The 17,302-nt window shown below is 41.8% G+C and overlaps 1 protein-coding gene across 5 annotated transcripts in view; it reads left to right on the forward strand.

The window, feature by feature from the left end:
* Window positions 1-17,302, forward strand: part of LOC139776724 (CCR4-NOT transcription complex subunit 6) — a 314,159-nt gene that overhangs the window by 200,545 nt on the left and 96,312 nt on the right. The window contains exon 4 of one of the 5 annotated variants that reach the window (XM_071713606.1): window positions 6,501-6,557. The exons of 3 other annotated variants lie outside the window; for them this stretch is intronic. In XM_071713606.1, the coding sequence (XP_071569707.1) occupies window positions 6,501-6,557 (57 nt within the window). Of the gene's footprint in view, window positions 1-6,500; window positions 6,605-17,302 lie in introns of those variants that run through there. One more of the 5 variants, XM_071713604.1, reaches the window with a different exon arrangement.

A 17,302-nucleotide genomic window follows, 5' to 3' on the forward strand; every position in this document is an offset into this window, starting at 1 on the left:
GCGTCAGCATATGACGCCGCGAGGTATTATACTTCCCCGGGAAGGCCAGCACGTGTCCTGATGACGCTGAAGCTACCAGGCGAATGTAGCGAGTATTGTGTTACGTGAATAAAGCGAAGCGAATTCCTTCGCGTCTATTCATCAAAGTGAATGCTTTGAGAAATATGAGCAAGGACATTACAACACATTCGTTTAAAACACGCAAACATTTACTTCGAGTAAAAAGTTACGGAAAGTGTGTTGAGAAGACGTAATATTTGTTTTATTTTATAGAAAATCTTATTTTATTTCATATTTTTTCTCTATATATGTGTGAATTATGTATTGATGCGTACCTTCTTTGGCGGCGATGAATAAACGAGTACTTCGAAGTACGAAGCAAAATGCTACGTATACTAAAAGCAAGAGATTGTTCATGTGAAATGCATAATGTGCCTCGATCTTCGTGCTTTTACCTTAAAACGCTCCCTATTCTTGTCCTTTGCTCTAAAAAGTATCTTTATTTTATTTATAAAAAACCCCCACCGTTTCTATATAAGACCGAAAAATACCCCGGGACTGATTGATTATCCCCCATATCGTATCTCTAGTGCAAAATCATCAAAACGACTAGCTCATCAAGCGCAATCTTCGGTGTCCATTACATGGAATTGCCGTCCGTTTCGAAAGACAAAAACCGCCGCTTTCCACGTTCGGTCGCTCTCACGTGCCGTCCTAATTGCGATCGCGCATCTCTCGCGATCGTCAAAGAAATTCCCCCTTCGTCAAAAGCGGGGAATGCGATGACGAGCAATGACGACGTGGTCGCCAGTAAATATCGAGACCGGCGGCGGCGGCGGGCGCACCGCAATCTCCTGTGGACGACGGGAACCGGGCCGTTATCCTCCAAAGCTTGATATCCCCGGTATAATTACGGGTAATTAGCTGTTACGCGCAATTGGTAATAATAGCCGTGTCCAGTCTCTGGCATTTCTGACCGGAACGGCTGAGGTGAAGCGCGCGCGGGCGAGATGCAGTTTTCTCCGCCGCGCCGCGCCGCGCCGTCCGCGTCGCCGCGATCCTCAATCGCGCCGTGGATGCGCGACGTGTTTCGTCCGAGACACTTCCTCGCCTGGGAAAGGGTGAAGTCTCCTGTTATTTAACCCGGTCTTTAGACTCGCTAAACCCCTTTCAAGTTAACTTCTTTACTTTGGCCGCCAGGCGAAACGACAGTTTTTCGCCGAATGTTCGAATCCGATTATATCGTACTTACAAAGGTAACATTTAAGCAATTTGTTCCATCTCGTGGAATCTCTCGTGCGACAAGAAGCGAGCTATTACGCGAAGATACGAAATTCTTGACGACAATGGTGGCTTGATTTGGTTCGAATTCGATTGCAACGGGCGAAAAAATTAATCTCGATGTTATTATTATTTAATTTCTGATAAGGCATGGGTCAGTTTCGTCAATAATTCTCAATCAAATTCAGAGCAATGTAATTTACACTCATCTCTTGCATAATGCACGGAATGACAAACGGTCGTAATTCCGATGTGATTTGTGAGAGGTGTCAACGGATAAATTGCAAAGTTCTCGATAAACTCTTATTTACCCCAAAAGTCTGGCCTCGACACTCAATTGGAATCTCGCCGATTGCCTCTGAAAGCAAACTGCGAAACTCTGCCGTACCGGCGATCCGGAAATGCACGGCGAAACTTTTAACACAGAGAGTTACGCTCGTGTTTTGGTTTTTGCCCGATCGTTTTGCTCTTACGCGGCCCGACCGCTGCGCTGCTTGTAAAGATTTTCCTGAAACTTTTGGGATCGTTGTACGCGCGTTTCCGACGACGGAATTTCCGACAACTCAATCCTTCGAATGCAGAGTGTCACCTCTTTTCCGAGGTGGGAGAGTCGTGAAGTTTTCGCGTTTGAAAAAAGTCTGGCTAGATGAGCTTGAAAGTATCGATTTAAGAAGCGGTCAAAACTTTATTGCTGTAACGGACTTAAAATTATTATATAACAATAAGATAAGAGAAAGTATTATTGACTGAGCGCGGCACAGCGACCTTAATCTTTAAATCTGTATTTCAATGGGAAGGAAACGAAGAGAAAAATTCTGATATTGATTTATCTGTATCGAGAGCGGAATATATAATACGTATTTTCGTAATCGGCGCGCGCTCTCTTTCTCGGAATATCGAATTGGCGGAATCGCGGCGCGGTTATACTACCGAGGAAAAGCGTAAGACGGAAATTACGCAGTGTCGGGCGAAAATTGAGAATTTCCATATTGCGGGAGTGCGGAAATAAAACACACCCGGCGGCGTGCTTCGACATTTATCGCCGTAACTGTTCTTGCTTTGCTTACACCGCCCGCCGCTATAACGTCGCCCAGACCCGCCGGGCAATATCGGACCGCGTTGTAACTTACCTCGGTGGAAAAGTCGGCGAGTTAAAAGTCGATAAACGCTATTCGCCGACGTGATGGAAAAACCGACTCTATGAGTCTACGCGATCGCCAGAGAGCAAGTATTATCGTCAAAATATCTCTTGCCGAATCAGAGAGTACACTCTTGTTCCCAAGATATCTTTCTGTTGCCTCTAACAGCGAAGACGAGATATTTTAGACAATCAAGTCGCAAAACATTTTGTATAATATTGCAAATATATCTCCATCAAAATCGTCTGAACAAGAAAATACGGGGTGTATCGCTCGACTTCAAGCTTCGCTTGTGTACGCAGCAGGCAAACAAGAGCGGAGAATCTATCTCAAACAGAACTCGAACAAACTTCATGCTATCTTCAGTTAGGAAGTATCACTCGTTAACTAAATGTTCATTGCCGAAATCTCGGGTACGGACCAACTGACGTTCGCTCCCTGCGACGCGAGGGGGGCGCATATATCGGTTTGGAATTTAAGTCTACGCGAGCAATTAGGCAGCGACACAGTCAGCCGAGTATAATCTGCTTACGAGCATTTACAGTGACGGCAAAGCGACAGATGCATCTGTGTGCTCACGTCTGTGCCTCACGTTGGTGTACCTACCATGTGTCCCCGACACTTCCTCCGCGAGGTCGCGGCCACGATTCGCGCCACGGTTTCCGACGATACCGTTACCGCGTTTCGCATTTCCGCCGTCGCGCCGTGGCACGCACTACACGCTTCGTTTCGAGAGGAGTGTGTAATTTATGCGCGGCGGATAATCCGCGAGCGGGCGATAAATCATTCATCGCGGCCGAGTTGCGTCACGGCGCAACGTCTCTCTCCTCCTCCCTTTCGTATACTCTCTACTCGCGCCGAATCGTACTCGTTTACACGACGAGTACTCCGGTGAGGGCGGAAGTTTCAGCCCGAGAGAGAATGCATTAGAATAGAATGGAATAGAATATACATAGGTGGCTATGTGGAACTTGAAGTGAATCGCTTTTGAGATCGAAGAAGAAGTACGAAACGATAAGATAGATGGATAGATGTATTTCGATAAAGTCCCGAAATTTTCATATAAAATTTTTCACAGAAATATGATTAGTATATCTGTAAATATATTTCTTATGATTACTTACAACTAGAAACAAAAAGAAAATTCGCTATTAATCTAATATTTAATCTAGAATTCTTATTTAGAATTATAAAAAGGAAAATTTAAAACGACAGATCTCTTACTTAAAAAATATTTAGTATCTAATTGAACATATGAGCGATTAATCTCGAATTATCAAGATAATTTCATTTAAAGATATTATTGTCTATTAGATGCGTCACATTTTATGTCATTCGAAAAGTCCAGAAAAATGAAATTAGAAAAAAATATGAGATATGTCTAATTTGAAGTGGTGATAAAATCGAAAAGAATTAAGAAACTCGTCTCGGGCCTTCAAGAACGCCTCTAGAAATATGACGTGCCCTCGGAAAATCTGATCGCAACATATTTCGAAATTTCTAGGGTGGATCAGTCTAGCGCGTTCGCGGGTCATCGGCCGATCGCGAGATCAGGGCAATTTGGCCGCGAGGAGAGGATGAGAGCAGGCGGAAATTGTGTTCCGATTGACCCGCGAGACCCCCGTCAACAACGAGGGAGGCGGAAAGAGTGAGAGAGTGCGAGAGTGAGAGAGAGATCATCCTTTTTTCTCGCCGGAAGTGGAAGCGTGCACCTACCTACCTACGTATGCAATGCGCGCGTGCAACAACGTTGCTGCACTCGTCGACCTCGTCCTCTCGCTCGCGCCGTTTCAGATGCTATCGCGGCGCCGGCCGGCGGGATAATGCTACTCTTCGAGGATCACGTAGAAGAGTCCTCTCCCACTCTCACTCTTGTTATTCCCCGCATGGACCGTCCCTAGCGGTTATTTTAGAGGCCAGATACGAAGTGCATACATCGTTCACGGCTCTCTCTCTCTCTCTCTCTCTCTCTCTCTCTCTCTCTCTCTTTTTCTTTGTATCCCTCTCTTTTTCGCTCTTTCGTCATCGCGATCTCTCACGATATATTCTCGTCTCGTATAAAATTCCCACGGGAAAAGACTCGTTATGTCCCGTGTTTATTCATGAGTCTCACAAGTTATGACTTTCGTATCCGCGCGCACTACTGACATCGATATAGACGTCTCCGTCTTATGTTGTTTTTATACTCATTGTCAGTGGAGTGTCATTTTTGTTCGATGGAATATTCTTTCTTAAATCTCTCTCTGTTGTCAATTATTTGAAAAAGGAGCGATTCGCTACTTTTTCGTTTTAGGAGCAACGTCGTGACTGAAAATACTAGACCGAGAAACGCCTCAATATCTTAGATTAGAATCGCCAATGTCATTTTGTGGTTCGCAAGAAGGAGGAGAAAAAGGAGGAGGGAAGTGTCCTAGATCAAATGTAGGACGTTAAATGTTTTATCTCGAAGCCGCAGAGTGACATTGATCACACAACACCGCGCTTTCAAGGCGCTGAATTAATGAGAATTGTATTCTATTTATCAGAAGCACGTATCTATCAAGGTGTAATTGAGACTGGTAAAACCCGTTACTTTACTTACCGTGATCATCGTTATTTCGAAAATAACACAGCCGTAGATTATGGTTTAAGCGAGTCGCGCATTATGCGCTATAAATGTGATTTTATTTTGTTCCTTCTCATTTAAAAATAACGAAAAAAATGTTAAATGGAGAAAATCGAAACCACATTAATAAGAGCCAATTGGTAAATAAATAATAAGATTAGTGAACGAAATTAATAAAAAGACAATGTGTCCATAATGCAAAAAAAATAAAATAAAATGAAATTCTCCATAGCCTACGAGTATCGATCTTTCAAAGAAAAGTTAATAAAATTTCCATAAAACCATCAATTTTCAGAAGAGTGATCTGTAATCGATGTTACTATGAGCGACCGTCGTTTGACGACAATCACCCCTTGCGCGGAGACTTTCTCATTCCCGTTGCTCGTTTTCTCCCTTATATCGGCGGGGGTTATTGTCATTCAAAGGGTGGCCGAAACGAGTTGCCGAAGTACTTAAGGGCTCCGGTCGCGCGAGGGCGGAATCCATATTGGCGGGCAAATCCACGGCAGTTTCCTCACATCTTCCATCATTCTTGGGAAGAGATTAAGGTCTCTGCCTGCAAGAGATTACAACGAATATCCCGGTCTGCGTGCGATATTTACGTATTAATCGATCTCGATTGTTGTTTTCGTGCACGTGTGTATGCGTGTATGTATAATGTGTATGTATGTGTGTGTATATGCGCGAGGATGCCGATCTTCGAGACGCTCTTCTCGAACGAGAATTTCTCGAGAACTCGAGAAGAGAGAGAGAGAGAACAGCCGAAGCGTTATAATATGAAGGAGAATCGTCCCGTTCGACTCGGCAAATACTACTTATTTCCCCTTAAGACGCTTCCTTTCCTCTCGAGCTCAAGAAGTAATATAGTAGTCTACGTACGTGCCTTTCAAGACGTGTATGTGCCTCTGTTTCTATAATACGTACGTAAGGATGTTATACAACATAGAAGTATTACGCGCTCCAGATTATTATATCGAGAAAATCTTAAATCCGAACTTGCACTTCACAATGAGTGCTTGATAGGCCTTTATATTATAACATTTTATTGTTCATTTTTAAATATCTGACCTCTCTCTTTACCAATAATTATCTCGCTAATTAACTTCTAGATGAAAATTCTATTAGATGTTTAAAATTAAATGGATATTAGAAATTAAACCTGGAGTGATATTTTATCTTTTATACTAGTATGTATTTAAAAATAAAGCCATTTTGTGCAAATATTTTGAGTACAAATAAAAAATTTATATTAGTATATTTTTTAATGACAAAGCAGGTATCTGCAAGGTAATTAAAAAACGGATTTAAACTTTAAAGTCTCGAATGCTGTACCATTCTTTCTATATTTCTATAGAAGGGACAGAGAAGAAGGTTCTTTTCAGAGCGCACGGTATTCATTGTAACTGATGATTTTCTCATTTAAGCATGAAATAATAACAATCATCACCACCCTTTCTTCTCTCTCTCTGTTTCAGGTAAGCCTCTCTTTCAACCATTAGCCGCGAATGCCACCAGATACCGCCGGCAAGTCGGTAAGTTCCGGCCAGCTGTTACAGTTAATTAAATTTAATCACCGCTCAGCATTCTCATTTTGCGAGAGGCGGACAATCAAAGCGGGAAAGAGCATAACGCACAACGATAATCTCGCGAGCGAGAAATGGATGCGAAGCGGGGTCTTTATGCGAATAAACGATGCACGCTGATGATTTTGCGCCTGTTAAAGATCCCCGCGCCTTACAGATCTAATTGTCCTCTCCCCTTCCCCCTTCGCCCCTCTGTCCAGGAACGTTTAATTGCGAGAACAGAGGTAGGAGGTGGAGAGGTATCGCGAGGATTAAGTGTATTCTTTTTAGCATCCCTATCACAACCCGTTCCTGCGCCGTTACGCATTTTCGAGAGTTGGCGATTTATCGAAATTGCAGTAGCGCGGCGTGAGAGAACGTGCCGCTCGTTATTTCCCCTCCTCGACTCGGCCGAAGAGTACAATTAACGCGGAAGTGACGCAGTCTCCTGGAAATTAAGGGATAGCGACTCTCCTCTTGTTCCGCAATGTCGCTTCCGAGATATTCCTTCGCGGAGCGCATCGACCCCGTTTTTAGCATGCGGGCTCAGCACCGGTCGGACTCTTGCCACCTCTACATTCGCGGGAATGTAAATGAAGCAGACATTATTAAAGTTGAGCCGCGCCTGAAAATGCAGCGCCTACCGCTATATAGCCACTTTCATTAATATCATTAAACTTTCCGCATTAAGAGCGCAGTCTCTGCCTCATCCTTTTGCCACTACCTCCCATTCTTTCCCTTCTGTGGAGTTTGCATTGAAATTGTCGTCCGTAGCCGGCAGGGAGGGGGGGAGGGCCTTCTTTTCTTCCTTGTGTCATCCCCCACAAACGTGTAATCGAGCTTCTCTCGGATATGCACAAATCTTTCCGTTACTCATTCTATCCCTATTCTGTTTAATCTGTTTAATGATTCTTCTTTTTTGCATCGTACGCATACGGACTTTTAATTTTACTTGTGTATAGTTGATAATTTTCTTGTTAGCTTTTTTCTGTGTGATAGAGTTGTTTCTGAACGCGCAAAGATCTTTCTCCATTACCCACTTTATCATCGATCTCGACTTTGATTTTAATTCTTTTTCGCGTTACGCGAGAAGCATTTAATTTTATGAATGATATAAATGATTAAAGATAGCGAGCGATAACGTTTTATTCGCCGACTATGGTTAATGAGTCACGATGAACAACGCATCGCGATTTATGAACAACCGCAGACATCTTGTAATAAATATCTGATATTTATCGGACGATCGAAATTGATATTGCATTATTCAAGCCGCGTTGCATCTCTCGTTACTTTCGAAATAGATTCTATCTCCCGTAGAAGTCAGTCTCCGCCGTTCTCTTTTCATGATTCATCTTCCAGGCCTTCCACAGACTGCGTTCGGTAAATTGTTCGCGTAAGCGAGACTTTACGTTTCTCGCAGATCCACTCGACTCCTCGTGCACCTCATAGAGGATAAAACGCGTGAAAGTGCACACTGCTCACCGTTCGCGAGTTTATGCACGCCAGCACCTCGCGCGTGCGACTTCCTCCGTAAAATATCTTAGCCACGGCAGTATCTCTCTTTTCTGTAGTATTTCTTATGCATATATTTAAAGTATATTATATATACGGGGTGTCTGAGACCACCCGTCCACCCCTTTTCTTTCAAAAACTAAGCATTTTAGAGAAAAACGTTTTAGACAAAAATTGTATGGTTTTGAGGGGAACATAAGATGGTGTCATTGATTTGGCCTTGGGTGGCATCGTTAAGGTCAGGTCAAGGACACCTTCAGTTTCTTAAATAGAATCCCCTATTTTTTATTGCATATTCTTATAGCTTATGTCGAGAGCTTTCCAAAACACTATAATTAAGTATTTTTTCATTAAGTACTTTTCGAGTTATAAGGCTTGAAAGTTACAGTATTGTGACATAATATTTTGTTAAGTATTTATAATTCAAATTCCTTACTTTTTATTTTTGCAAACAATACGAATCAATTAATGTAAAGAAAACACAATTTTCTTAAAGAAAAACTTGTTGTGTAAGAGCGTAACGTGGCACACTTCGAATAATAATTGTATAGCTGTTGGGTTATATCCAGTGGCAGATTTAACAAAGCACAGAAGAAAATAATATTAAATTTTTTAAAGAGACAGGAAAAAGTATAACTTGTATTGTACTTTATTTGGAATTTTAATTAATGATAAATTCTGAGATGATAAACAATTGCCGTTGGGCTGCAATCGGGAGTAAAGATATGAAAATTAAAGTAAATGTGACAAATAATTTTTATGAGTATTTTTTAAATATTTCTACCAATTAATTATTATATTTGTTAAATATATTCATTATTCTTATTAAACACGTTGAGCGGTCATTGAAAAATCCGTCATTATATAGATTTTATAATAAACCTCCTCCCTTCCCTCTCTCTCTCTCTCTCTCTCTCTCTCTCTCTCTCTCTCTCTCTCTCTCTCTTTCTGTCGCTCTCGCTCTTTGCTCCTTTCTTCCTTCATATTTATGCTCCGATGAACTGTATCGCTCGTAAACAAGACTTCCTAGTCTCAAACTCCATTAATTCGCCATCCATCGGAATATCGTAAGAGAAAGAGAGAGCTCGCCTCTCCGTTAGTGCCTCAATAATTCGCGGAGGCATCTCTGGCGAGTAACCGTACTTCTCGTATACAGTATCGCGCGATCTACCGTACTTTTTTTTCTTTGCCTTTTCTTTTTGGGGGAAACGACGACGACGACGACGACGACGACGACGACGACGACGACGACGACGACGACATCGGTGAGTAGCTAATTAACGGCGCACGAGCCGGAAAAGTATTCCCTTACCGTTATTTCCGAGGCAACGAGCAATATCGCGTTGCAATCGGCTTGTACTTCCTTTTTTTATAGCACGAAGTTGCCGAGCGCTTTCTCTTTCTCTTTCCCTGACGTTTACACTCGACATATTGCCGTTGAGTGCCTTCTACCTTTCTTCAGATAAGAAGCATTTTCCGAACGACCGCGTTTGCGCTTAGATAATTGTACCGTTCGTAATTCGATAAAATAACAACATCCAGAAGTAATATCTAATGGTTTAGCGATCCCGAGACGTTTGATATAAATACGAAGATACGTTAGGGTTTCTTATATAATGATAATTTTAATCAATTTGTCGGTTGCGACTGGTACGAACAGACAGGGAGGTGGATAAACGCGGTAGCGAACGGCAATTGTAAATGCAAATACCGTTCGCCGTTGTCTTTATCGACCCTGCGCCGTTCTCTAACGATGAGAACTAATGCCGCGATGCATGCTTCGTTGTTGGCTCTATAGTACTCTATACCTTGTAACATTAAATGGAGTTATCTTATTCTAACTGTACCTATGGAGTCTTCTAACAAAGCTTCCTCTCTTATAAAGAAGGGAAATTCTTATATAGAGTAGAAAGTAGAGAAAAAGAGAGAGAGGAGTGAAAGTTGAAAAATGAGCGAATAGTTTCTATACCGCAAAGTGTGTAACATGTTTCATTACAATAGAAAAGACATGCAATTGTTTCATAAAGTTTTATATTATATTTATAAAGCATGAAATAGATAACATTTTATTTATTTAGAGTTGGTTCTCTTTGTAACAAATAGAGATGATAATGTAGTAAATACATTTTATATTCGATAAAAAAAGTTAATAAACTCGTATAAAGCGAAGTACAAAGAATTGGAAAATTGTAGAAAATATAAATTATTTGCCGAGGTACATCGTATTCGACAATATGCAGTTCAATTATTTCAGGATAGAAAATAAAGATTTGAGAATCGGAGAATTGGTAGAGCGTCATACTCGTGTAGCGACAACTGCGATATCGTGCGATGGAAAAAAAAGCGATACAGATTTATATCAGAATCCCCCCGTGAAAACACTTCACTGTTCTGAACTGAAAATTGATTGCACTAGACGTTTTCGCCGTGTAAAAGCCGGCGCAGTTGGCAATTTCGAATCGAGTCTCTCTTCCGAAATCGATAGTGCCTCCAACGTAACGTAGAGACGACACGAGGTCGGTGGCATGGCATCCGACGTGACACTTGTCAAAAATTAACGTCGCGCTCGCGATCGATCGATGGGATACGTGCGGGAAAGAGAGAGAGAGAGAGAGAGAGAAAGTCGGGGACCGTCTTTCCGTGTGTTTCAGCGTATAATAAAAAGTCGGTTTTTGCCCCTGGCGCCATAGCCCTGCTGTCATATACGTTTTCCCGTAACGTAATTCATCGCTGCATGTTATGTCCACGCGGCATCGTCCATTTTTTAATAGACCGGCGGAATATGAGGCGACAGAAATGATTGTCGTCTCTCCGGAAAAACGAGACGCCCTCGCTGCCATACGCATACACACACGACACGTATACGTTCTAATATTGTTATTTCGACGTAATCTGACTTATTACGGCTTACATTGCCGCGCGTACAACGGGACTTTTATTAAAACATTAGTAAAATTGTAAGATATATACGTTTTTTGCATCGTGCACATATTCCGCGGTCATTGACATTCACCAGTTCTAAACAATTTTTTCTATTCACGTATGAAAGAATTATTAAATGCTGATCTACAATTACAAAGTAATTTTGTATTAATGATGAAATGAGTATTTCAATCGCTTAATATGATTCCAAGAAGATTTAAATGAGGATGTGAGTTTTTTTATTCCAAAAAAATGAATATGTGACATAGGATATAAATAGACTACAAAAGAAATTATTCGGCATTGATTTAATTTCGCGCGTTAAAAATTTACTGAGCTTTTTCTATTGAAGAATTAAATCCTCTCTCTAAATGTTTCGACATATCTTGACACAACGGGCCCGGAAACTGTCGGATTAGGGTCCAGCTGCATTTTACGTTTATTCAGTTACGGCACATTGCGCTCTCTCGATGGGATAAACGGTTTTACGTTTCGACGATAATTCATTTTAACGTAATTTCGCCGCGTATATACGTGACTCGTTGTGTAAACGGGACCGTCGCCGGATTTTATCGCAAAATACATACGCGATGTACTTTACGGGGCATATTACGTTTATGCGGAAATGACGCATAATGTTTCTGCCAGTGTCTCATTGCACTTCGAGCTTGTACTTCGCGGCTGATTAGAGACGCGCCTGGTATTGATGTTACTCTACTTCTCTCGTCTAGCATTGCGAACGACGGCGATTTTTCGTTTTTTGTCCGCGTGCGACAAGCTCAGATGTTTTCATTTGATAGAATGTGTAACGGGAAACTCGAGAGATGAGAGACGAAACGGCGCCAAAGGTAATGCACGGGACTTCATTAACGCCGCATAGCCAGTGGGTGTTGGTTTTTTTTTTTAAGCGACGCGCAAATGCACCGTAAGCGAGTAAATATGTCGATAAGAGCGCAATAACATCGTAAAAGAATTGCGTAACGTAGGTACTAGAGAGATTACGAAGGAAACATAAATTGCAGCACACTATGAATGCTCGGACTAAACATTTAATTACATCGCCGCTTTTTTGCCACGAGAGCGACTCTTGAATAACGCAATCCTAAAATTGATTTAAATAATGCTTTTAAAGAATTGATAAAATACATTTGTATATAAAAAACAAATTTAATTCAAAAACAATTCTCTATTCAATACTTTTTACTATTTACAAAACTAATTTGTATTAAGTTTTTTTTTATAAAATATAAAATATAAAAGTACAAAAATGAATTTCACTACTATTATTACGGGTCTTTTAAAAGGTAAAACTAAGCTACAGTAAAAGACTACATTAAAAACAATATATAATAATAATTCTTCAAAAAATTATACCCTCTCGAAAAATCTTTTAAAACGTTTGAAAAGGTACTTCCGTCGCATGTTCAAGAGTCGGCAGATAAATCAAAGATTGGCTTTTAGGGAAGAGGCGGACGAGTCACGATCGTCAAGAGTGAGTAGAGAATGGGCAGGAGGACGGAATTCAATCTTTCCCAGCGGAAGATTTAAGGAAGGGAACGCGATATTTAAAGTTTCCCGTCGTCGTTGTCTCGAGGACCTTGTCGCAAAAGCGGCTATTCTGCATTGATCCGCGAGGTCGGACGGTCGATCGTCGTTGGAGCGGCGATTCTCCAAAGCGAGCGGAGAGACGGTTTCGAAAAGAAAAGGAAAAGGGAAAAAAGAAAAGAAAGAAAAGAGAGAAGGAGAAGAGGAAAGGAGGAACAAGTCGCCATTCAACGACTTTTTCTTCGCGCCGCTTAAAGCACCCGAGCTCGAATCGATTGTGCAATCAAAACGCGAACGGGTCTTAAGAAGTAAGTCCTCGCGAAGAATCGTCCTCGGAAGTGCTCCGGCGAACTCCTTGGCCCTTCCACGAGGTACTTAGGGGTCCTCCGCCTCCTTCCTTTCGATAGTTTCGTGCGCGGGAGAAAAACCGCCGCGGATCACCGGAACTGGTTCGTAAAAGTGGAAAGTCAGCGATTATATACTTTAGCAGTCACGAAGGTGATTGGCACGCTTGGCACGGTTTCAACGGACTTCTAGAGCTCGCGGTATCGATATGGCATCGGTATCTTCCTCGCGCCGGTGCTTGTATCAATCCTTTGCAATGTAACGGTTCTCCAAATTCTAGCGCGTACTTTTCTACTCATCTCTCTGTCTGAAAATTCTGACACAATCGAGTTGACCAAAACGAATAAATCCTTTTACTTGCACAATCGAGGACGACCGCCCGCACGACTTCTCGCGGAAAGTTTAACTGAACGCTTCAATCCAACTCCTCGGAAAGATATAGAGAGGAAGAGAGAGGAAGAGAGAGGAAAACGTCCGAGGGGAAGGGGAGGGAAAGGTCTCCCAGCGTGCTCGTGGTAGCCGGGTATCCTGCGATTTACATAGCGGCGAGTTCAAATATTGATTCGCCGCGCTCGCGCGCGTGGCGTCCCCGGAATCGACTTCGTCAGCAGCAGCCAGCCGGCCGCGTCCCCCGGAAAGCTCGCCCTTCCGCCCCCCGATGCGGAGCCTTCTTCGGAGTAGAAAGCGTCCCGGAGCGTATCATTGCTTGTTTGCAGTGCACGATGGCAAGAGGGTACACACACCGACATGCCCACCCACATATAAATACACACACATACACATACCCGGAAGAAGCAGAAAGCATTCCGACAAGGGTGACTTTCCTGGCGACCTCGCTCCCTCGCGCAATTACTAATTACTCGTTTAGCGAGTGACGTACACTCGGGACGGAAGAGAGCGGAGAGAAGGGAGGGTGGAAGCAACCCCGTAACGACCTTTTGTCTTAACGACTCTCGGAGAGAACAGAGTCCCTTTTAACCAACTTCTCTTTCTCTCTCTCTCTCTCTCTCTCTCTCTCTCTCTCTCTCTCTCTCTCTCTCTCTCTCTCTCTCTCTCTCTCTCTCTCTCTCTCTCTCTCTCTCTCTCTCTCTCTCTCTCTCTCTCTCTCTCTCTCTCTCTCTCTCTCTCTCTCTCTCTCTATCTCTCTCTCTCTCTTCCCCCTCCTTTTCTGGTCGTTCCTTTCTCTCTCTTCTGCTCTTTTCTGCCCTCCTAAGCCACGTATCCGCTCGCTTTCTCCTCGACCTACTCGCTCCCCTTTCGTCTCTTCTCTACCTGTGCCCTCTCATCCTCTCTTGTATTCTCTGAGAGCTGCAGCTGCACGCTCGATCTTTAGTTATCTTCGAGCAAATTCCTCGCGCCGGCACGAGATTTATGGCGGCCCCGCGTAAGTAAGAAGAAGGGAAGCACGCCACAGTCATCTTCTTGTTCCGCGGAGGAGTCTTATCTGCTATTATGTGCTATTTCATTAGCTATAGCCGCGGCACGCTTGAATTGTGAATTACGGCTTTCCGAACCGTCGTTTTACTTTGTTCCCCGCCGTGAAAGATATATATGCGCCCTAAAAATATTTATTTTCCTCATATTTTCTCTCTTTGCGAGAAGATTAGAAAAATATGCATAATAATAGAGTGATTGCAACTAGCCTTTGGAAAATAAAGTGCGTTATAAATTTAGGACGTAACGTAATTTCAGATATTTTATAAATTTTAGAACTTTAAAAACATTTATATTTTAAATCCATTAATACATTTTTTTAATTTATTATTTAAATTTAAATTTAAATTTTTAAAATTATTATTTAATTTCATATTTGAGTCGTTTTCCTCCTATCTTTGTTATCAGCATTAAACATTACTGCAATGAAATCTCAAATTAAAAAACCTGTCTGCATAATTCCAAGATACTAGGATCTTTTTTCACAGTTTTATCTGAAAAGATTAGGGTGGCGTTATCACATTAGTTTTATTTGGCATAGCCATTCGCGCATGTCACGAAGCGTCATTCCGCAGGCGGATGCGATTCGGGTGGTTTACCTGGCGGTATTACCTTATCTTTAAATATGCGTGCTTAATCGCGATACACATCTCGAATTCCAGCGTGAGTTAGCGAGGAAAGAGAGAAAGAGAGAAAGAGCGGTAACCGAGATGCGCCACATTATCGCCGTTCGAGGGACGTTAAGTCGACGTCTCTCACGGAATGTAAATGTACTTCCGGCATATCTAGATTCAATCATGATCGTGTGTATAATACATTTGTACCACTTTGCTGTTCCTGACTACGTTACGTTACGTCGTCGAAGATATTCTCAGGATCGCCCGAGATCGAGGACAATTTACATTTTTATCTGGTATGTTTAAAAAAGTGAACGAGGAGAGATGTGCATTGTAATGCCGGTAGCGACGAAATGTGGGACAGTCTTTACAAAATAACGATTATTCATGTTCTGCTAATTTCGAAAATTTATCTGTCAGTGTATCTGTTTCTTTTTCATCGAAAACACATATAATTTCGTAAATTAACTCACGTGTAATTTCAGGAAAGAAGTTTCAAAATTTATATACCATTTTCTCATTGTTTACAACTGTTTAAATTTAAGAATTCACGAGGCAATACTACGCCTCTAATTAAAGTTTATCGACAAATATTATTTCTAGCCTGTATCGATTCTTGACGATAATTATGCAAATTTCGTGGCACGTCAATGTAAAGCAATTAATAAATGAGGAAATTGCGTCTCGAGGTCGGTTTATCGCTGTCAGTCGCACGTGTGCTAATCGATGCAGATAAGCAGCATTAATTTGATTGTTGAACGGTTGTCACTCGATGGAATGGCTACCATGTGCGCAAGGGTGTGATATTCTCGAGCTCACGCAACGGCTTTTCTATCTTTACAGGTTTCCGCTTTAGTATTGCGTTAAATCGAGCAAGAATTCGCTGGCGGATAATATAAATGTCGCTCCATCCTACACGGGATATAACGCTACAGCTAATAGCGTTATGAATACACGCGAGACAGGAGAATTTCATTATTCTCCCATTTAATGTTTGTAACGAGCCGTTAAACGTTGGCTCTTATTATCTTTGCGTTTATCACCTTTTAATTTTTATCATCGTATTTTAACATGCATCATTAAACATAATAACATTTTAACGTTGGCTCTGCAATCTTTCTTGATAAGCGAATTATTTCTCATTGAGTCTCCTATATGGATCAGCATTTTTCTTTTAATCTTCTAATTTTTCCGCGTATATTTAAAAATTATACATATATAAAAACATATTTACATATAAGATAACATTTTTATTCTAATCATACTAAAATTGAAAAATATATGAAATAAGAAAAAACCTGCTTTTACTATCATTTTTCTGCAAATATAGATGACAGCGAGGTAATATATTTGTACAAGAAACAAACAGGATTTAAATTTTATAAAGAGTTATTTCTTCAGAGAATGTCTACGGAGATTCCAAATCAGAAGTCTGACAGAATTAATAATCTTGTACATTTATTTTCCAGATACCGAAATAATTTGTCTTATATCTTTGTCAGCGTTATTATTAACTTGCCGCGCGAACCAACCTCACTATTTACATATTTCAGAGATCCTGAGGTGAGAGGGTAAGTCGGCCCATTTTTGAGCGACCCCGGTCCGTATTTATTAGCGAACCAGAGTGATATTATTACTTTCCAGATACCGAAATAATTTGTCTTATATCTTTGTCAGCGTTATTATTAACTTGCCGCGCGAACCAACCTCACTATTTACATGTTTCAGAGATCCTGAGGTGAGAGGGTAAGTCGGCCTATTTTCGAGCGACCCCGGTCCGTACCTATTAGCGAACCAGAGTGATATTATTATAATCGTCTTAGGACTGCGTTTATCAAGAGAGCGTCCCGTGTGTGTATTAAGCGACCGACATTTCGCCGACCGACGTCGAATATGGCTTTGCTGAACCAGGTGGCATCCGTCGGCCCTCTATATGCGCAGTACCACGCACTGATCTTTCATGCAACATATCCGCTCTTCGAGGCATAAGACGGCTTACCTTTGTACGGATAAATCCGAAGTTGCTTGCCGTTTCCAAAGGACGCGCGGAGCGTCGTGGCGCTGCGTCGGCGTCGCTCAGAATGCACCATCGGCTTTATTCATACTTCTCGTTTTTCCATCCTCCCCCCCCCCCTCGTAGCTACGTCTGTTAAGCGTAACACGAGCATTTGGCCCGAATAAACATCGTTCCGCTATTTTCTCCATCGATAGCACGACCCCCCCAAGTCGAGTTTGCACGAATCGATTTCGGTTCAGCTCCTTTTTCTTTCTTTTACTCCTTTTAATCATATTACATGTTTCACGCAGCAGTTTTTCTAATATTTGTCCGCCGTCTCT

The sequence above is a fragment of the Temnothorax nylanderi genome, unplaced genomic scaffold (assembly GCF_030848795.1).
Source record: "Temnothorax nylanderi isolate EJ_2023f unplaced genomic scaffold, tnyl_v1.0 TNYL_tig0126_pilon, whole genome shotgun sequence".
Taxonomy (NCBI): Eukaryota; Metazoa; Arthropoda; class Insecta; order Hymenoptera; family Formicidae; genus Temnothorax; species Temnothorax nylanderi.